Source organism: Ahaetulla prasina, chromosome 5 (genome assembly GCF_028640845.1).
Source record: "Ahaetulla prasina isolate Xishuangbanna chromosome 5, ASM2864084v1, whole genome shotgun sequence".
NCBI lineage: Eukaryota > Metazoa > Chordata > Lepidosauria > Squamata > Colubridae > Ahaetulla > Ahaetulla prasina.
Window position 1 is genome coordinate 6,012,644 of NC_080543.1, and position 24,315 is coordinate 6,036,958.

General features: G+C 44.7%; 1 protein-coding gene across 4 annotated transcripts in view; it reads right to left on the reverse strand.

Annotated features, from left to right (window-relative positions):
• Positions 1-24,315, reverse strand: part of GAB2 (GRB2 associated binding protein 2) — a 197,827-nt gene that overhangs the window by 29,339 nt on the left and 144,173 nt on the right. For all 4 annotated transcript variants that reach the window (XR_009155561.1, XR_009155560.1, XM_058186878.1 and 1 more), the window contains exons 3-4: positions 3,950-4,190; positions 622-1,205 (exon numbers count right to left, since the gene is read on the reverse strand). Coding sequence is in view for 2 of the 4 variants with exons in the window: in XM_058186878.1 (XP_058042861.1) it covers positions 622-1,205; positions 3,950-4,190 (825 nt within the window). In the remaining 2 variants the exon portion in view is untranslated. The remainder of the gene's footprint in view (positions 1-621; positions 1,206-3,949; positions 4,191-24,315) is intronic.

Consider the following 24,315-nt stretch of genomic DNA (forward strand, 5'->3'; position numbering starts at 1 on the left):
GTTAGGAAGGGAGGGAGGAGAGAGGGAGGAGGAGGAGGGAGGAAGGGTTAGGAAGGAAGGAAGGAAGGGTTAGGAAGGGAGGAGGGAGAGAGGGAGGAGGAGGAGGGAGAGGAGGAGGAAGGAAGGAAGGAAGGGTTAGGAAGGGAGGGAGGAGAGGATTAAGGGAGGAGGGAGGAGGAAGGGTTAGGAAGGAAGGAAGGGTTAGGAAGGGAGGGAGGAGAGAGGGAGGAGGGAGGAGGAGGAAGGGTTAGGAAGGAAGGAAGGAAGGGTTAGGAAGGGAGGGAGGGAGAGAGGGAGGGAGGGAGGGAGGGAGGGAGGAAGGGTTAGGAAGGAAGGAAGGAAGGGTTAGGAAGGGAGGGAGGGAGAGAGGGAGGAAGGGAGGGAGGAAGGAAGGGTTAGGAAGGAAGGAAGGGTTAGGAAGGAAGGAAGGATACAACTTAGGATAGGAGAGGATAGGATAGGACAAAACAGAACAGAACAGAATAGAACAAAACAATAGAGTCGGAAGGGACCTTAGAGGCCTTCAAGGCCAACCCCCTACTCAAACAGAAAACCCCTATACCATTCCAAGACAAATGGCTGTCCAGTTTCTTCTTGAAAAACCTCCCGTGATGGAGCTACCTCGGTGTAACCTGCAGTTTTCCACTGCCGGTAGGGTGTTCCTTCGGGGAATGGTGGTGACCGTTGGACTTATGCTGAGGCCTTCGCTGTCCATCAGGCGTTGTTGGGGGCTGCCCCAGCGGGATTCGGCCTGCCCCGGCTTAGGGGGCCTGGGGGGAGGCGTCGCCACCGCCTCGCTCGAAGCCACCGCCAAGGCATTGTGGTTTTTGTCGAGCGTGAAGGTCCTCGGGATCTGGTAAACGGACAGAGGGGTGCCGGGCACGTCGTAGGAATCCGTGGAGAGTTCTCCAAAGTCTTTGCAAAGGGTGCTGTTGGGGGTCTTGAAAGTGTAGACCTCCTCGCTATCCGACGTCTCGGAGCCGGTGAGGCTGGATTTGGTGTGGGCGTAGCAGCCGAAACTTCGGGGCAAATCGTAAGCGCTGTCTCGGAGCTCCGAGTTGTGCCGGTTGGGTTTGGGCAAACTGTAGAAACCGTGGAGCTGCCCGCCCAACCCGTTGACACAATGTCCGTTCTCCTGAGGCAGTTTCTGAACCGACGGGTCGCTCCTCATGAAGAACCGGGTGGCTTGCGAGAAGCTGGCGCTCCTGCCAATGAAAGAAGAGGAGGAGGAGGAGGAAGAAGAAGGATGACTTTGTTGATCCCGAGAGCCTGTTTGGTCTAGTGGTTAAGGCACCAGGCTAGAAAACAGGAAACCGTGAGTTCAATTCCCACCTTAGACTTAGTGGGGGACTTTGGGCTAATGACCAGGCGATGAGGAGTTCTAGTTCTGCCTTAGGCGTGAAAGCCGGCTGGGTGACTTTAGTATCAATCACCGGGTGATGGTGAGTTCTAGTCCCACCTTAGATTTAGTAGGGGACTTCGGGCCAATAACCAGGAGATGATGAGTTCTAGTTCTGCCTTAGGCATGAAAGCTGGATGGATGACTTTGGACCAATCACCAGGTGATGGTGAGTTCTAGTCCCACCTTAGATTTAGTAGGGGACTTCAGGCCAATAACCAGGAGATGATGAGTTCTAGTTCTGCCTTAGGTATGAAAGCTGGATGGATGACTTTGGACCAATCGCCAGGTGATGGTGAGTTCTAGTCCCACCTTGGATTTAGTAGGGGACTTCAGGCCAATAACCAGGAGATGATGAGTTCTAGTTCTGCCTTAGGTATGAAAGCTGGATGGATGACTTTGGACCAATCACCAGGTGATGGTGAGTTCTAGTCCCACCTTAGCCATGAAAGCCATCATGGGTAACTTTCAGCCAATCAGCAGGAGACGGTGAGTTCTAGTCCTGCCTCGGCCATGTAAGCTGGATGGGTGATTTTGGACCAGTCCCTGTCTCTCAGCCCAACCCACCTCACAGGGCTGTTGTGGGGAAAATAGGAGGAAGATAGTATGTCAGATATGTTTGCCACCCTGTTATTTGTAAAAATAATAGACTGGTCTTGTCCCAAAGTTACCTAGCTGCCTTTCTGTTGTGCCTTGTCCTCCCCCCTCTCCTCAGCCGGGCCCCTCCCATCTCCTGCTATCCGATTCAGAGTCTGATAATGAAGTGGAACGGCCTGGCATGCCTCCAGCCCCCAGCCCTGGCACCATGCCCGGATAGAATGTCAGGAATGAACAAACAAACCTCACTCCTACAGCGTGTGAGCATGAAGCCAGCCACGTGCTAGCATTGCCGGCAGCAGATCAGGAGGAAGGGAATTCACAGTGGACGGATCCCCGCTTCCGGAGAATTGAGAGGCGACGTCAGCAAAAGGACGGGAGGGGCAGGCCTGGATATGTGCTGAGTCATGGAGCCACACCCCATGGCCTATATAAAGGATCTGCTTTTTGGCATTCCTTGAGTCAAGCAAAGTCTCATCTGGTTTGCTGAAGTCACACCTTGGATTCCTGCCTGCCTGAGAAATCTGACAGGAATTTGGCAAAGCTGCAGAGGCTTCGTGGCCACGCTTGATACGGACTTCCCAGACCCGGCTGTCGGAGGGGGAGGGGGACACGACACTTTCATGTCAAATAACAGGATTAGAACTCACCATCTCCTGATCCCTAGGTCAGCACCTTAGCCACAAGGCCAAACTGGCTGTTACCCAGGGACGGGTTCTACTTACCTTTACCTGTTCGCAGCGGGATCACACACGTGCTCGCTTCACTCATGTGCACGCTTGCTTCTGTGCATGTGCTTGCTTCTGCACATGCACAGATGCTTCCTGATGATGTCGAGGTCAGTGGGCGGAGCCTACCCCCGGTTTTACTACCAGTTCGCAAGAACCAGTCCGAACTGGGGGCAACCTATCACTGCTCTTACCCCTCTTCCTTTTTTTCCTCTTCCTTATTTCCAATCTTTTAAACTGGAAATCTACTTTGAGACTATTTGAAGCAAGCAACAGCCGGACTAATGAAAGGAGAGAAAATGCGGCAAGCTTTCAAGTAGAGGTCGTCCTCGATTTACAAGGGTTCATTTAGTGATCGTTCAAAGTTACCAATGTCACCAAAAAAAAAACAGTGACTTAACGATCGGTTTTCACATTTATAACCATTGCAGCATCCCCGTGATCACAGGATCAAAATTCAGACGCTTGGCAACCGACTCATTTTTATGCTGTGTCCCGGGGATAATTTCACGTGCCCACTTGCCACTTGCTCAAATAGAGCTTCAAGCAGAGGTGGGTGTCACACACTGTAACAACCAGTTCGCCCAGAACCGTGAGTGTGCGGCATCAAAAAAATGTAGATAATATAGAACAGTGATGGCCGAAAAGGGACCACTTCACACATGTGCGCACGTTCATCAAGGCCGCAACCAGGAAGAGGAGCGCCGGATAAAGTACTTCCGGTTTTCGGCGTGCACATGCGCACCGGCCAGGAAGTCTTCTGGTTACTGCCGCGCTCAGCTGGCCGGCGTGCATGCTCCCGCTGGAAAAGGGGAGACCAGTTATTCCAGTTTCCGGCACTGCTACATACACAACAGGCCAGCTGATCACCGCGTGTGCATGCGTGCCAGAAACCCAGAAGAGGAACAAGTGACGCCACGCATGCCAGGCGACATGGCTCTGCATGCCGCTTCAGGCATGCGTGCCATAGGTTTGCCATCATAGATATAGGACGTGATAGCGCCAGGGCAGGTGGGTGGGCCCAGCTGTTGGTTGGAACTACCGGTTCATCCGAACCGGTCCGAACCGGCAGCAGCCCACCACTGGCTTCGTGCGCTGGTGTGCTCACCCGCTGCTTGGACGGCCCTGTTCCGAATGGGCCACAGCCCAGCACGAGACTGTGGACCCGGGATCGGGGACCCCAGCTCTAGATCGAAAAAGAATTCTTGGATTCGCCAAGAGTTACCTTGTATTTTCTGATTTCTGGCTCATGCATTGGTGTAGAAAGAGATAGTCTTGAGGGGCGCTGGTGGAAAGGGTACTCCGGATGTGATTGGAAGGCGACTCAAAAGTGAAGAGCGTGGGTTGGCTGGAGTGCGAAGGAGCCGACGTTTTCCGTTCCCGCAACAACCGTTGGTTGGAGCCGCTGAACTCGGCTGGGGATGAACGAGGACCGTGACTCACAAGGGGGACGTTTCGTAAGGAATCTGTCCAGGAAGGAAAAAAAAATAACAACAGAGAAGTTGCTATCGAAGTTAACAGTTCTGAGTGGCGGTTGATTTGAGTCTGTACTTTCCCAAGACTTAGAGTTAAGTCACTTTATTGTCACTTTATCTTTTTTTATAAGTTTTATTTTATACATTTTTCTTTAACTTATGTAAGTGCTTAATTATACAGTGTATTGTTTGGGTCAATTATACCTAATATCAGTAATTGTGACACTATTAGAACTGCAGAAAAAATAATTGCTACCAACCTGCCTTCCATTGAGGACCTGTATACTGCACGAATCAAGAAGAGGCCCGTGAAAATATTTGCAGATCACTCGCATCCTGGACATAAACTGTTTCAACTCCTACCCTCAAAACGATGCTATAGAGCACTGCACACCAGAACAACTAGACACAAGAACAGTTTTTTCCCAAAGGCCATCACTCTGCTAAACAAATAATTCCATCAACACTGTCAGACTATTTACTGAATCTGCACTACTATTAATCGTTTCATAGTTCCCATCACCAATCTCTTTCCACTTATGACTGTATGACTATAACTTGTTGCTGGCAATCCTTATGATTTATATTGATATATTGACATCAATTGTGTTGTAAATGTTGTACCTTGATGAAGGTATCTTTTCTTTTATGTACACTGAGAGCATATGCACCAAGACAAATTCCTTGTATGTCCAATCACACTTGGCCAATAAAATTCTATTCTATTCTATTCTATTCTATTTACTTATAAATAATAATATTCTTCCCATTTCTGATTTCTGCCTTTGTGGTCTTGTCGTTAGCTGCGAAGTCGTGTCCGACCCATCGCGACCCCATGGATCACGTTCCTCCAGGCCTTCCTGTCCTCTACCATCCCCTGGAGTCCATTTAAGCTCCCACTGACTGCTTCGGTGACTCCATCCAGCCATCTCGTTCTCTGTCGTCCCCTTCTTCTTTTGCCCTCAATCTTTCTCAACATTAGGCTCTTCTCCAGGGGGTCTAACCATTTGTAAAACAAATCCCATGTTAAGAAAACTTTACTGTCGCTTTAAACGTATGCTAATCAGCATACCTTACATGGGGAGTGCTGGAAACAGGAAGACCAGGTGCACAGGCGCCTGCCAGAAACCAGAAACTCAGCTTCCCAGCACATGTATGCCCGCCAGGAACTGCTTTTCCATTTTCCGCTGTTCCCTCCCCCGTACAGTCCTGTTTCGGCACTTGATGCCGAAAAGATTCTCCAAGATCGCTATATACCGAGGCAAATCGTTGTCCAATCGCTTTTTAAAAACCTCCAGCGATGGCGCACCCACAACTTCTGGTGGCAAGCTGTTCCACCGGTTAATTGTCCTCCTCACTGTTAGGAAGTTTCTCCTTATTTTTTAGGTTGTTTCTCTCCTTGGTTAGCTTCCATCCACTTTTGTCTTGTCTTCTGATGCTTTGGAGAATAATTTGACCCCCTCCTCTCTGTGGCAGCCCCACAAATATTGCAAGACTGCTCTTATGTCACCCCCCTACTCCTTCTTTTCACTAAATTAGACAGGCCCAATTCAGGGGTGAAATGCTCCCGGTTCGGACCGGATCGCCCAATCCGGTAGCGATCTTGGCTGGTGGTTCGGAGAACCGGTAGCAATTGTGGTGTGAGGCTTCGCCCACTGGCCCTCTGTCATTACTTTCTGGTTTTAACCAGGAAGTAATGTGTTTTGTACCCTCCGTGCATGCGCAGAAAGGTTTTGTGCATGGGCAGAGGGTGTGTGCCCGCATGTGACACGTGCACTTCCGAATCGGTAAGGAAGGTAATGTTGCGGTCTGCCAGCAGCCTGCAGAGCTGGCAACCGAGTCGGACAGCAATGAGGCTGAGGTGAGCCCAGGGCTATTGGGGAGTGAGGTGCGGACAGCAGAGCCTCCAGAGACTGATAGTAGTGAGGCAGAGGAACAGGAGGAGCCTGTTCCTAATGCACGCATGAGAAGAGCTGCCAAAAGGCAAGAGCAGCTCAAGCAGAGAGGACGACTTGGGAGTAGGGCCAAGAGATGATTGGCCCCTCCCATAAGGCTTAAAAGACCAGCAACTACATTTGGGCTTTGCCGGAAAACAACATTGGTAGCTTCGTCTTCCGCTTTGTCAACATCTTCCATTTATTTTTGTGACTTCTGAACATTTGCCAAGAAAGGCCTTTGGCAGTTTGCCTAATCGGACCAAGGTTTGCGATAGGACTGAGGAATTTGTGTTGGGAGGAATTTGCTTTAATTTAGTTGAACGACGCCGGGAATGAATTAATTCTCAGCTGTTCGAATAAAGTTTGTTTGTTTTTTCACTGACTGAGTTTCCTACTACCTACTTGGGCCTGGGTCACAACAGGTAAGTAGATTTCACCCCTGGCCCAATTCCTGTACCCATCTCCAATTAAAGCAGTATTAGTCAGCAAAAGATATAAAAAACCTGGCAAAGATCAGAAAAGGATTGTCTGTTTATAATCTAACCGGCCACTTGCCATTAAGGGTCACGATTCAACAACAACTGATGCAATACCTGATGTCTATTGTGCTTCCTGGAATCCGCTCCTTCCCCCCTCCCTCCCCCAATTTCTATAAACCCAAGGAAGGGATATTAATAAACCTTGCTGACTAATTTCTGTCTAGCTGCGCCTCCAATCAATATTCAACTTTTACCTTTTATGACATCAGCGGGAGATTAAAAGGGAGAAAAAAAAATATTTGGTTTCCATAGCTCACGGTAAGGAAAACTCACAGAAGTCTTTGTATCTCTGCGTTCAAGCAAGTGTGCTATGCTGTAAGAATTTTTTTTTAATTTGTAAGCAAACAAACATACAATACATTATCAATTGTTCAGTGCTTCATCTGGGCACATCTTTTGTGTTGTCTCCTTCTTGTTCGCCAATGTTAATCATTTTATAATATCATCGTTTCATTTATTGCAACATTTCTTCCACGTTTCTTGCTTTGCTATTAATACATTTATCAATCTTCTCCTCTTTTTTCGTCCCATGTTTCATTACAACATTACCCTATATATATTTGCAGATGACACCAAGCTGGCAGGAATAGCCAACACTCCAGAAGATAAAGGCTCAAGATACAGAAGGATCTTGACAGACTTGAACATTGGGCGCTATCTAACAAAATGAAATTCAACAGTGAAAATAGGAAGGTTCTACATTTAGGCAAAAAATCCAAAATGCACAGGTACCGTATATGTGGTACCTGGCTCAACAGTAGCACCTGTGAGAGGGATCTTGGAGTCCTAGTGGATAACCATTTAGATATGAGCCAGCCGTGTGCAGCAGCTGCCAAAAAAGCCAACACAGTTCTAGGATGCATTAACAGAGGGATAAAATCAAGATCAGGTGAAGGGTTAATACCCCTTTATAATGCCTTGGTAAGGCCACATTTGGAATATTGCATCCAGTTTTGTTTGCCACGATGTAAACAAGATGTTGAGACTCTAGAAAGAGTGCAGAGAAGAGCAACAAGGATGATTAGGAGACTGGAGGCTAAAACATATGAAGAACGGTTGCAGGAACTCGGTATGTCTCGTTTAATGAAAAGAAGGACTAGGGGAGACATGATAGCAGCGTTCCAATATTTCAGGGGTTGCCGCAAAGAAGAGGGAGTCAAACTATTCTCCAAAGCACCTGAGGGTAGAACAAGAAGCAATGGGTGGAAACTAATCAAGGAGAGAAGCAACTTAGAGCTAAGGATAAATTTCTTGACAGTTAGAACAATTAATCAGTGGAACAACTTGCCTGCAGAAGTTGTGAATGCTCCAACACTGGAAATTTTTAAAAAACTGTTGGATAACCATTTGTCTGAAATGGTGTAGGATTTCCTGCCTGGGCAGGGGGTTGGACTAGAAGACCTCCAAGGTCCCTTCCAACTCTGTTATTATTATTATATACATACATACATACGTACATACATACATACATACATACATACATCTTTTCTAACCAATGATAAAATTGTCCCCATATCTTAAAGTATTCATATTCCTCTCTTTTTTTAAATTGTCAAAGTCAATCTATTCATTTCTGCACAATCCAATATTTTCTTAATTACTTCCCCCTCTGTAGGGATTTTCTCTGCTTTCCATCTTTGCGCAAATACTATCTTCGCTGCAGTTATTATGTGAATAATCAAATATATATTTTCTTTACTAAATTTCTCTGGTAGGATACCCAGTAGGAACAGTTCAGGTTTTAAATCTATATGTTGTTGTATCATTTCTTCTAACCATGTTTTAATTTTAATCCAATAGTTGTTTTTTTTTGCTTTTGGATATGTCCACCACATGTGATAATACGATCCTGGTATCTGATGACATTTCCAGAATTACGCTGTAAGAATTTAAATAGCCTCATTTCATTCCTGTTTGTTATTTTTTGTCCGAATAAAGTGGCTATTAATCCCTGTGCGATGGTTAAAATTACGGCCCTGTTTTTATGATTTCTGTTGTGTCTTGCCCGCTCTCACCGCAGCCGGGGCCTTTTTATCTGCTTCCGAACGCTGAGGAATGTCCTAGTATGCCTCTCGGCCCCAGCTCTGGCTCCATGCCCAGACAGGCTGCGGAGGAGGGAGCACCTCCCGGCCCCAGCCCTGGCTCCATGCCCAGGCAAACGGAGCAACTAGACCCCTCCCCCTCCCCCTCCCCTGAGGGAGGTCAATTGCCAACAGCTGCAGACTGGAGTGACCCTCGCGTCAGAAGACTTGATAGGCGGAGGCAACAGAAGGAAGGGAGGGGCAGACTGAGTCATGGAGCCACACCCCATGGCCTATATAAAGGATCTGCTTTCTGGCAGTCTCTGAGTCAGGCAAAGTCTAAACATATCTTGCTGAAGTCACTTTCTGGTCTCCTGCCTGCCTTGAGGACTTTGCTAGGACTTTGGCAGAGCTGCAGAGGCACCCCTGATTCGGATTTCCCTGACCCGGCCGTCAGCGGAGGAGTGGGACACGACAATTTCAGTATGTTTTTGCAGATGCAAAATGATTTGGAAATCTTAAAGTACCTTTTTCGGGTGTTCTGATCCTAGAGGCCGGTTAAATATGTGGGGGAGGGGGAATAGAAAGTCCTCAACTTACGATCACAACTGAACGCCCAACATTTCCGTTGCTGAGAGAGACAGCTGTTCGGTGAGTTTTGCCAGATTTTCCAATCTTTTTTTTCTCCTTCCAGCGTCGTTAAGTGAATCACTGCGGTTGTCAAACTAGCGACATGGTTGTTAAGTGAATCTGGCATCCCCTTTTGACTTTGCTCGCTGGAAGGTCGCAAAAGGGGATCATGTGACCCCCCCCCCCCGGGACGCTGCAGCCGTCATAACTATGAGTCAGTTGCCAAGCGTCTGATCACGTGACCGCGAAGGTGCTGCAATGGTCGTAAGTGTGAAAAATGGTCCATCGGTTAATTTTTTGGGGGTCTGTTGTAAACTTTGGTCACTAAAACGAATAGATGTATGTCGAGGACTGCCTGGAGTTATTTAGCAGATTGAAATCCTGTTTTTCCCCCCCCTCCACTCACCCACCTAGAGGGAACTAATTAGTGAACTGATTTAAAACAAAATAAAATAGAATAGAATAGAATAGAATAGAATAGAATAGAAATAATAGAATGGAATGGAATGGAATGGAATGGAATAGAATAGAATAGAATAGAATAGAATAAGAATCGAATCGAATCGAATCGAATTGAATAGAAATAATGGAATGGAATGGAATAGAATAGAATAGAATAGAATAGAATAGAAATAATGGAATGGAATGGAATGGAATGGAATGGAATGGAATAGAATAGAATAGAATGGAATAGAATAGAATAGAATAGAAATAATGGAATGGAATGGAATGGAATGGAATGGAATAGAATAGAATAGAATAGAATAGAATAGAATAGAAATAATGGAATGGAATGGAATGGAATGGAATAGAATAGAATAGAATAGAAATAATGGAATGGAATGGAATGGAATGGAATGGAATAGAATAGAATAGAATAGAATAGAATAGAATAGAATCGAATCGAATCGAATCGAATCGAATCGAATAGAATAGAATAAGAATCGAATCGAATCGAATAGAATAGAATAGAATAGAATAGAAATAATGGAATGGAATGGAATGGAATAGAATAGAATAGAATAGAATAGAATAGAATAGAAATAATGGAATGAAATGGAATGGAATGGAATGGAATGGAATAGAATAGAATAGAATAGAATAGAATAGAATAGAATAGAAATAATGGAATGGAATAGAATAGAATAGAATAGAATAGAAATAATGGAATGGAATGGAATGGAATAGAATAGAATAGAATAGAATAGAATAGAATAGAAATAATGGAATGGAATGGAATGGAATGGAATGGAATGGAATAGAATAGAATAGAATAGAATAGAATAGAATAGAATAGAATAGAATAGAAATAATGGAATGGAATGGAATGGAATGGAATAGAATAGAATAGAATAGAAATAATGGAATGGAACGGAATGGAATGGAATGGAATAGAATAGAATAGAATAGAATAGAATAGAATAGAATAAGAATCGAATCGAATCAAATCGAATCGAATCGAATCGAATAGAAATAATGGAATGGAATGGAATGGAATAGAATAGAATAGAATAGAATAGAATAGAAATAATGGAATGAAATGGAATGGAATAGAATAAGAATAGAATAGAATAGAATAGAATAAGAATAGAATAGAATAGAATAGAATAGAATAGAATAGAATTTTTTATTGGCCAAGTGTGATTGGACACACAAGGAATTTGTCTTGGTGCATACGCTCTCAGTGTACATAAAAGAAAAGATACCTTCATCAAGGTACAACACTTACAACACTTAATGATAGACGTAGGGTACAAATTTAACACTTAATGATACAACAGTTAGTGATAGTCATAGGCTACAAATAAGCAATCAGGATCTAAGCAATCTAAGCAGGGTGAAGCCTGATTAATATTTAGATGGGACAGCACTGATTTTCCTTCCTGATCAAATATTATTCCTTCGTTTGGCATTAGACAAATTTGAAGCTAGTGTCAATTAATTCCCACGAATAACATTTCGATTACTGCGAATCAGTGGAAATGGTTTAGCGGTGGTACATTTATTTGCTCTCCTAGTGGATCCAGAGAGATACGGCATTGAATGCCGATCATCTTCTTTTAAAGGTAAAGGTTCCCCTGGCCCATATGTGCTAGTCGTTCCCGACTCTAGGGGGTGGTGCTCATCTCCATTTCAAAGCCGAAGAGCCAGCTCTGTCCAAAGACATCTCCGTGGTCATGTGGCCGGCATGACTCAATGCCAAAGGCGCACGGAATGCTGTTACCTTCCCACCAAAGGTGGTCCCTATTTTTCTACTTGCATTTTTTACGTGCTTTCGAACTGCTAGGTTGGCAGAAGCTGGGACAAGTAATGGGAGCTCACCCCGTTACACGGCAGCACTAGGGATTCGAACCACTGAGCTGCCGACCTTTCAATCGACAAGCTCAGCGTCTTAGCTACTGAGCCGCCATGTCCCTTCTTTTTTTCTTTCAACAACCCCATAATTCTTCACGGGGTGGAGTTTGGGTAGCTGAATGGAGCTGAGTGTTTACTGGCCGGATGCTCTTCCTGTCGCTAATGCGGAGTTTTGTTCAGTAGATATATTCTCATTGTGCCCAGAGAGAAAAATATCTACCTCTACCTAGGATCGAACTCCCAGCCTCCTGATTGTGATTGCGTGATTGTGATTGCGTGATTGTGATTCAATGGCGTTGAATGCCTGTAAGGCAACTTTTTTTTTTATTGTTTTGTTTTTAAAAGAAGAAAATCTCAAAGCAACTTGCAAGGGTGGTTCAACTTGAGAGATTGGCTCCTCAAACTCTCTGGATGAGAAAAGATTCAGACCACGTGCAAACTCGCTGGAAAAGAGGGAAAAGCAACGATTTTACAGTGTGTTAACATCATAATTCTTGAAATGGAGCAAATAAAGAGGAGGGATTATTTGTGATTAGCATTTCGCACACTTCTTCCTGAACTGCGGGGAACACAAGCTGTTGTTGTTGTTGTTATTCTCAAAAAGGGCCAGTCGGTATTTTCCTTGGATGGCAAAACTTGTGAACAGAGAGAGAGAGAGAGACAGACAGATAGACAGAGGGAAGGATGGAGGAGGAGGAGAGAGAGAGAAAAAGACAGAGAGAGAGAGGGAGGGAGGGAGGAGAAAGAGACAGAGAGAGAGGGAGGGAGGGAGAATGGGGGAGAGAGACAGACAGACAGAGAGAGGGAAGGATGGAGGAGGGGGAGAGAGAGAGAAAAAGACAGAGAGAGAGAGAGGGAGGGAGGAGAGAGAGACAGAGAGAGAGGGAGGGAGGGAGAATGGGGGAGAGAAACAGACAGATACAGAGAGGGAAGGATGGAGGGGAGAGAGAGAAAAAGAAAGACAGAGAGAGAGAGGGAGGGAGGGAGAATGGAGGAGAGAGACAGACAGAGAGGGATGGATGGATGGAGGGGGAGAGAGAGAGACAGAGGGAGTGATGGAGGGGGAGAGAGAGAGAGAGACAGAGAGAGGGAGGGAGGAGAAAGAGACAGAGAGAGAGGGAGGGAGGGAGAATGGGGGAGAGAGACAGACAGACAGAGAGAGGGAAGGACGGAGGGGGAGAGAGAGAGAAAAAGACAGAGAGAGAGAGGGAGGGAGGAGAGAGAGACAGAGAGAGAGAGAGGGAGGGAGGGAGAATGGGGGAGAGAAACAGACAGATACAGAGAGGGAAGGATGGAGGGGAGAGAGAGAAAAAGAAAGACAGAGAGAGAGAGGGAGGGAGGGAGAATGGAGGAGAGAGACAGACAGAGAGGGATGGATGGATGGAGGGGGAGAGAGAGAGACAGAGGGAGTGATGGAGGGGGAGAGAGAGAGAGAGACAGAGTGAGAGAGGGAGGGAGAGAGGGGAAGAGAGATAGACAGAGAGAGAGGGCTGGAGGGAGGGAGAGGGAGAGGGAGGAGAGAGGAGGAGAGACAGACATAGACAGAGGGAAAGATGGAGGGGGAGAGAGAGACAGAGGGAGAGAGGGAGGGAGGGAGAGATGGAGTGGGAGAGAGAGAGAAAAAGAGAGACAGAGAGAGAGAGGGAGAGAGGGAGGCAGAATGGGGGAGAGAGATAGACAGACAGAGAGAGAGAGGGATGGAAGGGGAGAGAGAGGGAGGGAGGAGAGAGAGAGAGAAAAAAAAATAACGGCATCTTTAAAAAGGCTTTACAGTTAGTGCTCAATTTACGATGATTGGAACCAGAATGCCTGTTTCTAAGCAAGGTGGTTTGAATCGAGCCTGAATTTATGACTATTTTGCCCCTTGCGGTTGTTAAGTGAATCACAGGGTCGTTAAGCGAGCCCAGCTTCCACATGGACTTTGCTTGTTTAGAAGGTTGCATAAGGGGATCACGTGACCCTGGGACACTGCAACCGTCATCAATACACAAGCACCTGAATTTTGATCCCGTGACCATGGGGATGCCGCAGAGTGCTGTGTTGGCCTAGAGATGGAGCTCTCGCCTCATTATCGGGAGGTTGTGAGTTCGATCCTAGGTAGGAGCAGATATTTCTGTCTCTGGGAGACACTGAGAATATATCCGCTGGACAAAACTCCGCATTGGCAACAGGAAGGGCATCCGGCCAGTAAACACTCAGCTCCATTCAGCTGCCCAGACTCTACCCCGTAGGAGATTATGGGGTCATTAAAAGAGGATGACGATGATGACGCCATGGTGGCTGAGGTCACAAATCCCTTTTTTCAGCGATGTCGTAACTTCAAACAGTTGTTAGACGAATGGTCGTACATTGAGGACTATCCACCTTGATGGTGGTGGAGCAAACCATTTGAGACGTCACCCTAAACCCCGATGGGATTTGTTTGCCCATTGGGCCGTCGCAGCCCCTGTGTTTTCTAAGCCATGATTTGTAGCTTAGTGTAATTTATATATGAAGCCGGGCAACTGCAGCGTATTTAGCAAAACTTGGTGTCGCACAATAAAGGATGCGATGTGTTTGTACCTGCGTTGACGTTTGGCACTGAGGTGCGCTGAAAACCTGATATTCTAAAACCGCTTTTGAGCGGTTTTTAATTCCATCCCTCTTGTGTAGTGTATATATTTCATTTGATGCAGCGAAGGGAGCTTGCCTTGCCTTGCAACCGTTGAACAAGCCTAAACAAGATCAGCGAAACTATCTCGGTTTGCTCATTTTAAATTTTGCTTTGACTTTCATTTGTACTGTTTTTAGGTTTACGTTTCCGTATTCCGCATTTTTCCAAAATTGCGGCGAGACGTTCTTGGAGGCGGGGGGAGGGGGAGGCGGGGGGGGAGGTTACCACGAAGGGAAAGATGAGATATAACTTCAATAATAGATGAATGAATGAATCAATACTTGAAAGAAGGGCTGCAATTCCCTCTTCGCTGCCTGGCCCTTACGCAACAATATTTAGTTACGTTGCTGTATCTGAGCTGCAGCTATCCAAGGGCGAAAAGCCGTTTAATGAAAGTGATCTGGAGGCTGTCAGCTCTGCCCAATTTTAACAGAATAACAGAGTTGGAAGGGACCTTGGAGGTCTTCTAGTCCAACCCCCTGCTCAGGCAGGAAACTCCATACTATTTCAGCCCAATGGTTGTCCAATCTCTTCTTAAAAACCTCCAGTGATGAAATTTCGTCTTAGTTCTAAGTTGCTTCTCTCCTTGATCACTCTGCTAAACAAATAATTCCCTCAACACTGTCAAACCATTTACTAAATCTGCACTATTAATCTTCTCATCGTTCCCATCACCCATCTCCTTCCAGTTATGACTGTATGGCTGTAACTTCGTTGCTGGTAATCCTTATGATTTATATTGATTTTGATTGTTTCCTGATTGCTTATTTGTACCCTATGACTATCATTAAGTGTTGTATCATTAAGTGTTAAATTTGTACCCTATGACCATCATTAAGTATTGTAAGTGTTGTACCTTGATGAACCTATCTTTTCTTTTACGTACACTGAGAGCAAATGCACCAAGACAAATTCCTTGTGTGTCCAATCACACTTGGCCAATAAAAAATTCTATTCTATTCTATTCTATTCTATTCTATTCTATTCTATTCTATTCTATTCTATTCTATTCTATTCTATTCTATTCTATGAGTTTCCACCCATTGCTTCTTGTCCTGCCTTCAGGTGCTTTGGAGAATATGATGCTTACACTATGCTCAAAACCAAATACATAAGTGAATTTTAGCTCACGGTTATGTCCTATTTCAAATAGCATTCTGGAAAAAAACTATAAGATATTTTCCTAAGAAAACAAAGCAGAAATCAGAAATAGAATAACAGAGGTGGGAGGGACCTTGGAGGTCTTCTAGTCCAACCCCTGCTTAGGCAGGAAACCCTACAGCACTTCAGACAAATGGTTATCCAACATCTTAAAAACTTCCAGCTCTGGAGCATTCGCAACTTCTGGAGGCAAGTTGTTCTACTGATGTAATTGTTCTCACTGTCAGGAAATTTCTCCTTAGTTCTAAGTTGATTCTCTCCTTGATGAGTTTCCACCCATTGCTTCTTGTCCTGCCCTCAGGTGCTTTGGAGAATAGTTTGACTCCCTCTTCTTTGTGGCAACCCCTGAGATATTGGAAGACTGCTGTCATGTCTCCCCTAGTCCTTCTTTTCATTAAACCAGACATTTTGCTGAAAGGGAAGAAAAAGTTATGGAAAATAGACAGCCTTTTAAGTAACCAGGCCCCATGCCCAGGGGTGGGATCCTACCGGTTTAACAACCGGTTTGCTAGGCCTGCACTTTGTGCTCACTCTCTCGCTGCGCTCACCCATGCGGGCGCAGTTTGGAGAAAACACACCTTCCGCCAGTGGTGGGTTGCTACCAGTTCGTCTCTGCCTACCCGCCCGGATGCTTCTGCGCATGCCCATGAGCGAACCGGGAGTGACGGGTTTTGAAACCCGCCCCTGCCTTCCGCGTTGCTGCCGCCAAGGAAAATACAGGTGAGTATAACGCAGCGGCAGGCAGGCGGGCCCACTTCAAAATTAAAGCGAACCAGTTCTAAATTCAGTCTGCTGGGCTGTTGACACTTTCACTTCATGATTTATTAACTTTCATCCATAACGGTGCATTCCAAACAACATAAATCCTCATAAATCTTCATTAATAAGCCCTGTGAAGTGAAGGAAAGGTCCTTACCCCACCACGGTCATGGCCACGCCCCGTGGATTTTGGCAATCATGAGGATATATCCGAAGACCCAAATCTTCCTTTTTTTATGTATAGCACAAGGGTGTATAATGTATTTTCTTTTTTGTTTGTTGGAAAAAAGTAATAAAAAAAAATAAAAAAAATAAATAAAGCGAACCGGTTCGCTCTCGGCTGATAGTCAGAGGTAATGGTTTGCCCGAACCGGTCAAAACTGGTAGAATCCCACCACAGCCCATGCCACAAAGGGCCTTATAAACAGTAACCAGAACTTGAACATGCGACCAGGAGCCCCTGGGCAACTACAGCTGTGGTTCATGGGACGTCCGTCACTGAACCAGCTGCAGTTTCTAACCAGTGGGTGAGCCAAGGGTCTGAATTTTGATCACGTGACCCTGGGATGCTGCTATGGTCATAAGTGTGAAAAATAGAATAGAATAGAATAGAATAGAATAGAATAGAATAGAATAGAATAGAATAGAATAGAATTTTTATTGGCCAAGTGTGATTGGACACACAAGGAATTTGTCTTGGTGCATAAGCTCTCAGTGTACATAAAAGAAAAGATACGTTCATCAAGGTACAACATTTACAACACAAATGATGGTCAATATATCAATATATATCATAAGGATTGCCAGCAACAAGTTACAGTCTTACAGTCATAAGTGGAAAGAGATTGGCGATGGGAACGATGAGAAGATTAATAGTAGTGCAGATTCAGTAAATAGTCTGACAGTGTTGATGGAATTATTTGTTTAGCAGAGTGATGGCCTTCGGGAAAAAACTGTTCTTGTGTCTAGTTGTTCTGGTGTGCAGTGCTCTATAGCGTCGTTTTGAGGGTAGGAGTTGAAACAGTTTATGTCCAGGATGCGAGGGGTCTGTAACGCCATTGTGACGTTAAACTGTCACTAAATGAACTGTTGCGAGTTGAGGACTACCTGTAATTCGATGATTGTCACACCAAGGGGGAAAAAAAATAAACTGTTAATTAGAACAAGAAAAAAGAAAAGAGTTTTCTTCCTTAAGATGCCTAGTCATCTTAAGGAAAAAACAGTCACTAGATGGGGCAATTGCTACAAACAGGAGTGTCCTGAGAACAAGGTGAGGCCAATTTAAGGAAGATAAAAACTCAGCAGCAGGTTTGCAGCATGCTCAGGAACTAAGAAGGAACCATGTAGTATGTTTTAAACTCAGCAGTTTTAAGATGTGTGGACTTCAACTCCCAGAGTTCCCCAGCCAGCATGTTCCCTTGCGCCATGGAACTATTATAAGGCCTTGGTAAGGCCACCCTTGGAATACAGCATCCAGTTTAGGTCGCCATGATATTAAAAAAGATGCTGAGACTCTAGAAAGAGTGCAGAGAAGAGCAACCAAGATGATGAGGGGACTGGAGGCTAAAACATATGAAGAACGGTTGCAGGAACTGGGTATGTCTAGTTTAATGAAAAGAAGGACGAGGGGAGACATGATAGCAGGGTTCTACTATCTCAGGGGTTGCCACAAAGAAGAGAGACTATTCTCTAAAGCACCTGAGGGCAGGACAAGAAGCAATGGGTGGAAACTAATCAAGGAGAGATGCAACTTAGAACTAAGGAGACATTTCCTGACAGTGAGAACAATTAATCAGTGGAACAACTTGCCTCCAGAAGTTATGAATGCTCCAACACTGGAAATTTTAAAGAAAATGTTGGATAACCATTTGTCTGAAATGGCGTAGGGTTTCCTGCCTAGGCAGGGGGTTGGACTAGAAGACCTCCAAGGTCCCTTCCAACTCTGTTATTATTTTAGAATTTTAGAATTTTTATTGGCCAAGTGTGATTGGACACACAAGGAATTTGTCTTGGTGCATATGCTCTATTATTATTATTATTATTATTATTATTATTATTATTATTATTATTATTATTATTATTATTATTATTATTATTATTATTATTATTATTATTTAGAACGTAAGGAGAAATTTCCTGACAATGAGAACAATTAAGCTGTGGAGCAAATTGCCACCAGAAGTGACTACTTCAGCTTCAACCGCAACAACGCACGAACGCACAATAGATACCAACTCAAGGTAAACCGCTCCAAACTTGATTGCAGGAAATACGACTTCAGCAACAGAGTGGTCAATGCCTCCCTGACTCTGTGGTTTCTTGCCCAAAACTTTAACCTTAGACCACGGATCTGCAATTTGCGGCTCTGGAGCCGCCTGTGGCTCTTCCATCCCTCTGCTGCGGCTCCCTGTCGCTCAATATATGCATCACAACCGCCAATGTGCGAGACACCCGCACATTGGACCCATCTTTTTTTTTTTTTCGGAGTTCAAAATGTTTTTGTTGCATGCAGAAATAAAAAGGTACTTTTTCTTTAACAAGTCATTGGTTTCATAAATGCAACACACTATAGTTTTTTTTTATACACAGCATAAAGGTAAAAAAACGACAAATGTAGTGTTATCTTCATTTTAGATGTCCAAAGGGTTTTGTGGCTCCCGGTGTTTTCTTTTCTGTGGGAAACGGGTCCAAATGACTCTTTGAGTGTTTAAGGTTGCCGACCCCTGCCTTAGTCTGTCTACTGTAGACCTCACCCCATTCCTAAGAGGTCCGTAAGGGGCGTGGATAAGGCACCAGCGTGCCTTCCGTCCCTGTCCTACTGTCCCCATTTATTCGTATCCATTTCCTGTATTCATAATTACCATATTTTTCAGAGTATAAGACGCACTTTTTTCCCCCCAAAAAAGAGGGGGAAAATCTGGGTGCGTCTTATACGCCGAATGTGGCCCTGCCCAGCTTCTCAAACGGAGGTTTCAGAGGCTGAAAAAAAGCATCAGAAATGAAGCATCAGAAAAGAAGCCCCCAAACAGAACTTCAGAAAAAAAAGCCTCCAAACAGAGCTTCAGAAAAGAAGCCTCCAAACAAAGCTTCAGAAAAGAAGCCCCCAAACAGAGCTTCAGAAAAGAAGCCTCCAAACGGAGCTTCAGAAAAGAAGCCGCCAAACAGAGCTTCAGAAAAGAAGCTGCCAAACAGAGCTTCAGAAAAAAAAGCCCCCAAATAGAGCTTCAGAAAAGAAGCCTCCAAACAGAGCTTCAGAAAAGAAGCCTCCAAACAGAGCTTCAGAAAAGAAGCTGCCAAACAGAGCTTCAGAAAAGAAGCCCCCAAACAGAGCTTCAGAAAAGAAGCCCCCACACAAAGCTTCAGGAAAAAAAGCCTCCAAACAGAGCTTCAGGAAAAAAAGCCCCCAAACAGAGCTTCAGAGGCTTTTTTTCTGAAGTTCTGTTTCGGAGGCTTTTAGAGGCAGAAAAAAAAAGTTTTTTTTCTGAAACAAAGTTTCAGAAGTTTCAGAGAAAGAAAAAAAAAAGAAAAAAAAAAGAGCAAGGCACAGAGCTCACAACCAAGGAACCTGTTGCTAAAATTCACCTCTGGTAACAGCTGATTTGGGGGTTTTCCGGGAGGCCGATCCACCTGCCAATCAGCTTTTTTCTTATTTACCTCCTGAAAAACTAAGGTGCGTCTTATACTCCGGTGTGTCTTATATTCCGAAAAATATGGTATGTTTATACTTATATCTGTTATCTGATACGTATTTGACAAATAAATAAATACATAATAAATAAATAAATAAATAAATAAATAAATAAATAAATAAATAAATAAATAAATAAATATCACACAACCTTCCCAAGAACAAAGGCCAAAAAAAAAAAGGAAAAAAAGAAAAGGAAAAGGAAACATTAAGCTTTGATTAAGCTACTTTTGTTCCTAAGAGACGGTGGCTTCCTCTTTAATGGCCGAAGCTGTAACAGAATACGACTAGAAACTCCATGCTACTTTTCTTTTCCGTAGGAACTTGATTCTCCTCGCTGGAGGAACTGGGTCGCTTCCCTTTCAGAGCAGCCGCTGATCTATTTCCTTACTTATTTAAGGTCGAAGACCGAATAAGCCAGGGGCGCAGTAGCAGTCAGCGAGGGCGAGGTGAGGAATGAACAGATCATGAACAGAGATGAATTATATGAACACCGAGGTATTCACGCTTAGAACCACCTTGCTAGGCTTAGATTCTCATCGTAGGATCTACCCCGGGGTGAAATGCTCCCGGATCGGACCGGATCGCGCGAACCGGTAGCGATCGTGGCCGGTGGTTCGATGATACGGTAGCGATGGTGGAGCAAAGCTCCGCCCACCAACCCGGGTGTCATGACTGCCTGGTTTTAACCAGGAAGTAATGTGTTTTTTACCTTCTGCGCATGTGCAGAAGGTTTTGCGCATGCGCAGGTCTGCATAGGCATGTGACACGTGTGTGCAGTGTGTGCATTTTCGAACCGGTAAGGAAGGTAAGTAGATTTCACTTCTGATCTACCCCCAGTGTGGTTCTTTCTTTTTTTTTTTAATTAATTTTTTTATTGCTTTTTTCTAACATTACAGACAAAAAAAGAAAATACATTTATTCCACCCTTGTGCTATACATAAAAAAGGAAGATTTGGGTCTTCGGATATATTCTCATGATTGCCAAAATCCACGTTCTCGAGGTACAGGTACTGAGGCGTCCAATTTTCCAAGCGCAGAAAAAATATCTTCTTTATACCCACCACTTCTAATTTTAATATCACATGTCATTTTATCATTTAAAGCTAATTTCCACATTTCAGAATTCCACTCTTCTATTCCAAAAATCACATCTAGTTTCCAATATCTAGCTATTATAATTCTACCTATTATGATCATAATTCTAATCAATTCTTTTTCATATTTTGTTAATTCTATTTCCTTAATTACCAACAATAATATAGTTTCCACCCTCAATATTATTACTTTCCCCATCATTTCAAATATCATTTTCCCCCAGTGTGGTTCTTTAGGTCTTCCAACCATGTCCCCCAACACCATTTTAACAAAGTCCATCCATCTGGGCTTCCACCGTTTCCACCATTATAGGAGTTGTGAGGTCCTTGGCGTTCTCTGAGCTTGGTTGCTTTCTTGCAGGCCGTTCATCACCCAACTAGGTAACATTATCAATGCAAGAAAGGAGGGATGGCTGTGGAGAGGAGGAGGAGGATTATGGAGTCCTTGGTGCTCTCTGTGCTTGGTTGTTTTCCTGCAGGCATTTCATTACCCATCTAGGTAACGTCATCAGTGCGAGAAGGAGGAGGAGGAGGACAATGACGACTGTAGGGTCTTTGGTGCTCTCTGAGCTTGGTTGTTTTCTTGCAGGCATTTCATCACCCAACTAGGTAACATTATCAGTGCTGGAAAGGAGGGATAGTTGGGGAGAGGAGGAGGAGGATTATGAGGTCCTTGGTGCTTTCCGAGTTTGGTTGTTTTCTTGCAGGCATTTCCTTACCCAACTAGGTAACTGTTCTGTTTCCCTCCCCCCAATACTCCCAGCAAAGAGTTAGTCAGAGGCCTCCTTTTCTCCTTTTATTTACATAGATATATGTCCTGGCCACGTCTACCCACGGGCCTGCCAAGTTTCTGGAGATAACGAGGAAATTATAGATAAGGCCAGAATTACTCACGAATATATTCTTCCCTCCATTGAAACAGTTTGCCCCCGCAAATTCATTGCTTTGTCCAAGACAAAAAACCAGGAAGTCCCGCCTCCTATTTATAGTCTCTGCAGATGTCACTGCATGACAATTATGACTTGGCTTTATCCCAACACTGCTTCTGCTGCGCGCGCCGGTCACACCTGCGCAGCCTTGCATCACTCCAAAACTGTTCTTGGGGCGTTGCCAAATCAGAAGAAGGCTCCAGGGAATCAGGCTTTGCCGGCCCCTCCTCCTCCCTTTGAGTGGGTGCCAGGGAGGGAGAGGGCTCAAGAGAAGCAGGGCTTGCCAGGTCTTCTCCCTCACTTTCTGAATCATCCGAGTCCAGGAGTCCGGGTCCAGGAACCTGGGTCACAACAGTAACATTATCAGTGCTGGAAAGGAGGGATAGTTGGGGAGAGGAGGAGGAGGATTATGGGGTCCTTGGTGCTTTCTGAGTTTGGTTGTTTTTTTGCAGGCATTTCATTACCCAACTAGGTAATATCATCAGTAAGGGAGGATTTGCTCTCCTTCTAGGAGTTGGCTCTTTGTATTGATGGATTGATGGATGATCATCGATTATTTAGGATGTCCCCACTGTCCAGAAACGCTGGCTGCTAAAATCCCAGCTTCCCATCTGGAAGCTACAAAATTAGAGAACCAACGTTCATTGATTATGTGTCATCAAGTCATTTTCTCAAGAGAATGTTGGTGTTCGCTTTGATGGATAGACTGATGAGTGATGAAGTGCCATCAAACAGCTGTCAACTCCTATTAGGGACCTACAGAGCTAGAACTTCTCCAGGATGAGTTGTCCCCAACCTGATCCTTCAAATCTTCCAACCGTGCCTCTATCACAACTATAACGGAGTCTCTTCCCTTTGCGGGAAGAGGTTGTGGTTGTCCTTTTGCCTTCCACTTTTCTCACCATCTGGGTCTCTTCCAGGACACTGAGCTTTTGTGTCACGCGTCCAAACTAGGATAAATGGAACTTGTTCATTGGTGACCCGAGTGAGAATCCTGGCTAGATTTGTTTGATGAGCCATCGGTTTGTTTCTTCGTTTTCTCTCAGAGTTTTCTGCAACCCCAAAGTTTAACAGATTAACAGAGTTGGAAGGGACCTAGTAAGGTCATCTAGTCCAACCCCCCGCTCAAGCAGGAGAGCCTACACCATTTCTGACAAATCTTTTCTTGAGAGCCTCCAGGGATGAAGCTCCCACAACTTCCGAAGGCAACTTCTGTTCCATGGGTTGATTGTTCTCACTGTCAGAAAGTTCCTCCTCATTTCTAGGTTGAATCTCTCCTTGTTCAGTTTCCATCCATTATTCCTTGTCTGGCCTTCAGGTGCTTTGGAAAATAGCTTGACCCCCTTCCTCCTCTCTGTGGCAGCCCCTCAAATATTGGAAGATGGCTATCCTGTCTCCCCTGGTCCTTCTCTTCATTAGCACCACTCTTCTTTCTCGCTTAGCAACACTTAACTGTCTTGATTGTGATCGTAAGTTGAGGACTACCTATATTAAATCAACGACTGCAACGATGCACTTAACAGCTGTGGCCAGAAAGATCGACAAACGGGGCAAAACTCACTCGACAACTGCCTTACTTAGCAACGGGAATGTTGTGCTCCTCTGTGGTCGTAAGTCAAGGAGTTCCTGTAACAAGAAGCGATTCTGAGCCACTCTAGGCCGCTCCGTCCAAATGCCTGAAGCACTTTTTGGCACAATGTGTGCCCGTTGTTGTTTTTCAGCTCAAACTCCGGCCCCTATCTTTGTCTAGATCACAATCTGGTCACGAACAATTTGCGTCAAGATCTCCGCAATACGTCAGCGTGTAAAACAGGCATGGTTTGTCTCTACATCATTTCCATGATTCAGTTAAGGCAGGACTACAGTACTTTATTGAAATTTTCCTTCCCTTTTTCTTGTGAAAGAGGTTTCTAGTTTTCGGACCGCATTCTCGGGCTGCTTGACAATTTCTTTTGAATTTCTCTGAGGGGAATTTTGAAGCCTGAGGTGGCAGAAGAGGGAGGAAATGTTTGAAGGATACGCATTCTTAGGACTTAAGGGTGAGGAACCAGGAAATGTGCAAATTTCTAGAAAGAGAAATGTGATAATGAAAAAAAAAAAGATATTCCATACAGGGAGTCCTCAGAATAACAGAGTCAGAAGGGATCTTGGAGGTCTTCTAGTCCAGCCCCTTGCTCAGGAAGGAGACCCTATACCATTTCAGACAAATGGTTGTTCAATCTCTTCTTAAAAATCTCCAGCGATGAACCACCCAAAGCTTCTGGAGGCAAGTTGTTCCACTGGTTAATTGTTCTCACTATCAGGAAATTTCTCCTTAAGTTCTAGGTTGCTTCTCTCCTTGGTTAGT